Raw genomic sequence first — 5,985 nt, forward strand, 5'->3', positions numbered from 1 at the left:
CATGTTGTGTGTCCATATGGCTCACTTTAGGGAGGGGTCTTAGGATAGACTTAGATTCTCCTTGGTGTGGGGCAGTACTTTATCTCTCACCTCATAATTGAGTTAGAATTTAATGGTCGACTCGTGGAGTGCAGTAGGCATGATGCTACACCTCTCACTTCAGATTGACATATAGGGTTCTCAATTTTAGATAAGGACACATCGCCATTTGTACTGCATAGAAACACAAGGGTGACACTCATCAAACAAAGAGTGGAGAGATTCATATTGCATGCCCTCTTCATCTTTGTGTGATGCACCAATCACCCTTGTGCTTTAGACTCCATAAACATTGCATTGCTCATCACTGGATGACTTGGTGTTGCCTTGGTTGTAGGTAAATACAATGTTTGGCTTGCATCTAAGATTGTTAAGTTGTCCGATAATGGTTGTGTTAAGAGTTACACACACTTCATCAAGGACTAGATTAGGTCACATTATCGCTAGTACTACATAAAAATACACTAGGTCACATTATCGCTAGTACTAGATTAGGTCACATTATTGCTAGTACTACATAGAAATATGAGGGTTATGCTTGTCAACCTAAGAGTGGAGAGATGCATACATATTCCCTCTTCATCATAGCATGACGCCATTACCTTTGTACTTTCTAACCCATAGATACGTCATTTTTTATCACTAGATGACTTGGTTTTGTCTTGGATATTGATGCATATGATGTTTGTTGTGAATGTGAGATTGTTGAGCTATCCGCTGATGGCTCGTTGATGGTTGTGTTTTGAGTTCCACACACTTCATCAATTATTAGATTGATCAAACTATCGATCAACATTACAATAGCGTCCAAGCCTTGTGCTGAGCGTACACCACACAAGCTCGACTATTCACATGTACACTCCTTCACCCATTAAGGTGTATTTTCTATCACTCTACATTCACCCCTACGCACATAAGAAGGTCTAGTTTCTTGTGATGATCATACCTCACACTCGTAGCCTGTTCACCTCTCTCTCTCTCTCTCTCTCTCTCTCTCTCTCTCTCTCTCTCTCTCTCTCTCTCTCTCTCTCTCTGTGTGTGTGTGTGTGTGTGTGTGTGTGTGGGGGGGGGGGGGGGGGGGGGGCATGCGCGCTTTTTGTCTCTCTTTAAACTTTCAATCATTTATTATATCGTGTATGGTTTGCAATCATAACATAGTGTTTTTGGCTCCAAATTATAACATAGTGTTTATGCTTCACAATCATGAAATGATATTGATAGTTTGCATTCATAACATAAGATCTATACATTGAAATTAGATCTTATAGATATGGCAGACTCCAAGTTGGCAACACATTAGTGAAATTTTGACTCTGAGGTTATAGTGCACCACTTTCACCAAATGTTAGAGACTGATCTTTGTTGTTGTCTACACCCTTCAGCTCTAGAGCATTATTACTAGTTCATAGAGACTTCAACCAAGTCTGTATTTAAGTAACTCTAGACTTCAACCAAGAATGTATTTGAGCAAATCTAGATCCTATTTGTGCTTACTGCTTTTGATATACCACTAATGACATTAGGCTCATTATTAAACATGGTCAAGCAATCTATTGGGCAGTTTGCAAAGACATTTAGGGAGCTAAAAAATCATGATATTACGACTTTGTTGAGCATAGATACTCACATACAACTTGTGCAGCAGTTGTATACTGAGTTTAAGAGCAGAAGAAGTTGTAAAGATCAGTAAAGTGTGCGAGAGTGGAAGCTAGCTCTTCTAGTGTTTTTTGAAGATCCAAGAGCCACCATTGGAGCAGAGCCTACTATCAGTGCATCCATGACTTTAAATAAGTCACAGATCCCCCACGTTTTACATCCTTTGCAAGATATTACCATCTTCAACATACAGGCTCCGCACGACCTTGGAGACGGCCATATCCTTGGAAATCAAGCAGTAGGCAGAGGAGGGTGGAATGGAAAATTTTGGGAACTGACGAGCAAAAGAGCCATAGAGGGTGGGATTGGCCTGTCGATTATAAATTGCTTCCATGGGGTTTGGGATTTTTGATTATGGGTTTGCAAATCAAGAGGCATACTAACGATGGAGTATGAAACCAATCTTCTAGTTGCCAGCATCAAGTGTTCATAATTGATTTGAATTTATTTTCCACTGGTATTTGGGTTTTGAGTTGCAATTTTCTTTTGGTATTTCTCTCCAATGATCTCTATATCTTCTTACTAACACCAAATTGGTCCAAAGTATACGCGTTTTCCTTGGTTGTTTGTGCCTCGACTGATTATCCTACAGCTAGAAGCCTGTTGCTTTCCCGATCGACCCAAGAGATCCGCACACTCCAGCATTTTTGGTGAATCCGTCATGAAACTGATTGGGGTGGATGGAACCAGCCATGTTGACAAGCCGAGAGAAAGAGATGCAGTAGATTATGGGAACAATGGCTACTATTTTGCAGTAGCTGCTACAAACGGATGTGTGGCTTTGCCCTGCAAAATACCCGAAACAATATATTTCTAAGCATGAATGAATGAATTTGCAGAGTACTTGAACTAGGAAAGACTATTCAACTGGATATTCTCTCTGTGCCTGTTCCATGCACTGAAAATTGACCTCAGCAGGTCTGAACCAACTACCGAAATGGTAATCTTCCCGAAGAAGATTGAGGTTGTCGTGAGGTGAGTCTAGGCTGGGTGGCCTGTGATGAAAAACCTGTGAACCTTTCTAAAGAGGAGTCTAACCCATTCCTCCTCAGGTTGAGATAGGGCGGTAACCACCAATTTGATAGCCATCTTGTCTGCTATATGGTTTAAATTTTGGATTCCCAGTCCTCCTGAACCTTTAGGTAGGGTATAGATATCCCATGCGACCTTGGGTGCCTTCTTAATGAACGGGTCTCCGGCCCACAAGAAATTCCTAGATATCTTCGAAATTCTGAGCAGATGGCAGCTGGGAGGTCTCCAACACCCAAAGAAGAACAATACATAAGCGTTGAGGAAGTGGTTGATGACCACTACCCGGCCAACCAGAGAGTGTTGGAAACCAATCCACCTGCTGAGCTTAGATTGGAATTTGTTGCACACCCAATCCCACCTAGCCTTAAGAGAGACACCGAACCCCTTAGGGATCCCAAGAAGACAAAATATTTCTCCTTCCTTGATAACCTTATAGCCAGCTTGAGCAATCCAGTCAGGAATGGCTATCTAGGAAAAGATCTCTGTTTTGCTATGATTAATCCGAGATCCAGAGGCCAAAACTCTACTAAAGTAGCTTCCTCGTTTGCTAGAAGTCCATTAGTGTCGTCAGCAAACTGGGAGAGACACTGGTGAACTTCAGACCCTGGAATGGAAATACCCTTGATGAGGCCTTTAGTCATTCTATCCTTAACCAGGCAATTTAAGGAGTCAGCAGCTATGGCAAATAAAAGCGGGGCCAAAGGACAACCTTGCCTAACAGACCTTGCCAGGTTGAACACCTCAGACAAGCTGCCATTCAGAGATACCCTTGCTCTTTCATTACCCATAAGAGTTTGAACAAAAAGAACCATCCTGTTACCAAAGCCCATGGCTTCCAGACACCTGAGAATAAATGACCATTCCAGCCGATCATAAGCTTTGTCAAAGTCTATCTTGACAAACACAAAGTCTTGTCCAGATTCTGAAGCGTGTTCAAAACCTTCCCACATAGAGATCACTGCCTCCACAATTTTCCTCCCTTTAATGAATCCCTTTTGTTCCTTAGAAATCCAGTGCATGAGCAAGATGGTAACACAATTGGCCACAACCTTAGCAAGAATCTTGTAAGCTGTGTTCAACATGGTCAAAGGGCGCCAATTGGAGAGGTCATCTTTGACACCTCTTTTATGAAGAATCTTGATGACTCCGGTGTTGATAGCACACGAGAGAGCTTTATGGACCAGAGATTCTTCCTAGATTGCAAGCAAAAAGAGAGAAGTTAGCTCTTTAAATTGTTGGAAAAATTCCGACGGAAGACCATCCAGCCCGGGAGTTTTATTGGGCTTGAGATTTTCTATAGCCTGGTAGATGTTTGAGATAGACAGGGGAGATTCAGCCCTCACTGCTTCATTTGGAGGAATGACTTTAGGCCTACAGGAGAGGGTTACAATTCGAGCCTCTACTGCTTCTGTAGTAAACAATTCAGCACGGCTAAAAAGAGACTCGAAATGGGCCTGAACAAATTCCAGATTCCGCTTATCCGACTCAATGGGCTGGGCAGCTTGTCTATGACGTTTTTCTTTCTAATGGATTTGAACATCTCTTTTGTATATCTATCGACCTTGCCGGCCCACCATTGCTTAAAGAAGACTAAAGAGTGGGCCAGTAGAACCTCCTCTTGAATTTTGAGTTGGCTTTGAAGTGAAGAATTGACCGTGTGGGTAGCCACTGAAGGAGGGGAAGCTTCTAGCTCGGCTAACTCGTCATACATCTTGTCTCTTGTCTTTTTCTTGATCAGGGAAACCTCTTTTTTGAAGAGGATAAGTTTTTGTTGGGTATCATTAACAACATTACTCCAAGCACGGGCTAGGGAGCGATGCACAGAAAATGCATGATCCCAGATGTGGGAAATAGCCTCCTGAACAACAGGAAGTTTGAACAGGGAAGGATCAGTATGGAACCAACTGTTCCTTACTTTGGAATCCTTGTCATCCAGAGTAAAGACTAATGGATAATGGTCCGAGATGCAAGTGTTATACTTAGGTTTAGCCTTGACCCTGGAGAAGGAATTAGCAATAGACAATTCAATGTAGCACATGTCCATCCGAGCCTTCCTAGCCAGTTCCCCTTTTCCATAATTTTGCCAAGTGAACTCCCCTATGGTGCCAGCATCCCATAACTGATGATCGGACTTGAGAGAGTCCCATGCTTGAGCTTCGACCCCTCGAATGGTGATGCCTTTATGAAGGAAACGGTCCTCCAGAGCTTCGACCATATTGAAGTCTCCCACGAGGATAAGCGGTTCGTTAAGGTCTGCAAGAGTGTTCCACGTCTTGGTGCGGTCCAAATTAGATCCCCCAGTATAGACACCTACAAGTCTAGCATTATAGGGATGAGGGAGGACAACCGAGCACCAATTGTGCCCGCTTGCAGTAGACAATTGAGTGGACTTGAATTCTTCAGGAACGCCAATGACGCATCCTCCCGACCCCTGGGGGTGAGAGTCCACCAGCCAGAAGTGCTTCTTAGAGACATTTGCTAAGGCTCGTTCAAGCTCGGGGCCAGAGGTCTTAACCTCTTGGAGCACAATACAATCCACCGGGTTGTTCTTGAGCCATGAAGCTATGCGTTTGACTTTGAGGGGGTCAGTCAAACCCTTTACATTCCAAGAAAGCACTTTCATTTGGAGGCTCGCTTATTCTTACCACTGCCTGAGTGGTGCGGCGGAGTCTGAGCCACATTGGCATGATTTCTTTTGTTGTCTTTCAGCACTTCCATAGGGGTTGGACCCAAGGGGAGGGGAATCAAAGCAGACTCGACCACCGGTCTGTTTTCTTTGTTGAGGTCTGGGAGCGGTTGGCTGTCCATGTTGTTAACCTCTTCTTCTAACCAAGCATCTACTGCTGGCCCCTGAGGCTGAGTGGGAGGGATGAAATCTCCAGAGTCTTCTGAATTAGAGTCCACAAATTCCTGGAGCCTTGCCAGGACCGCGAGCCTATTAGAAGATTTGCCTTTGTATTCTTGTCTCCTAGTCGTGCTAGCTTTGTTACCAGACAGGTTAGCCCGAGGCTTGGGTGGATGCTGACCATTGACTGGACGGGGTGGTTTAGCCTGGTTAGTTACTGGGTTTGAGGGAGCCTGGGTGTTAGTGTGACGGGGCGGGGGGAGGGGCTTTGAGTGAGCAAGCCCTAACGAAGTGTCCTTGTTTACCACAAAGGAAACAAGTGTCGGGGAGGTATTTGTAATCGATAGGTTGGTCAAAAACCTCCCCATCATCAATCTGGATCTCGATGGAAGGGGGAAGATTGGCTGGGCTAG

The 5,985-nt window shown here is 44.0% G+C and overlaps 1 protein-coding gene across 1 annotated transcript; it reads right to left on the reverse strand.

Annotated features, from left to right (window-relative positions):
• Window positions 1-3,191: 3,191 nt before the first annotated feature.
• On the reverse strand, window positions 3,192-5,350 carry LOC147445879 (uncharacterized). Its single transcript, XM_086524645.1, has 3 exons — window positions 4,289-5,350; window positions 4,071-4,181; window positions 3,192-3,920 (listed from the first exon to the last, which is right to left on the reverse strand). Exons 1-3 carry the CDS (start codon window positions 5,348-5,350, stop codon window positions 3,192-3,194), a joined length of 1,902 nt encoding a protein of 633 aa, XP_086380771.1.
• Between the last annotated feature and the right edge of the window lie 635 nt (window positions 5,351-5,985).

The sequence above is a fragment of the Adiantum capillus-veneris genome, chromosome 12, assembly GCF_014529385.1.
Source record: "Adiantum capillus-veneris isolate H3 chromosome 12, ASM1452938v2, whole genome shotgun sequence".
NCBI lineage: Eukaryota > Viridiplantae > Streptophyta > Polypodiopsida > Polypodiales > Pteridaceae > Adiantum > Adiantum capillus-veneris.

What these genes read in the sequence shown, in the direction of transcription:
- LOC147445879 (XM_086524645.1), bottom strand. Translation starts at nt 5,350, where the DNA reads ATGAAAGTGCTTTCTTGGAATGTAAAGGGTTTGACTGACCCCCTCAAA. An exon ending in AGCAATGGTGGGCCGGCAAG is followed by an intron (nt 4,182 to 4,288) that starts GTCGATAGATAT and finishes GAATTTGTTCAG; the next exon opens with GCCCATTTCGAGTCTCTTTT. An exon ending in TCATTCCTCCAAATGAAGCA is followed by an intron (nt 3,921 to 4,070) that starts GTGAGGGCTGAA and finishes CTTGCAATCTAG; the next exon opens with GAAGAATCTCTGGTCCATAA.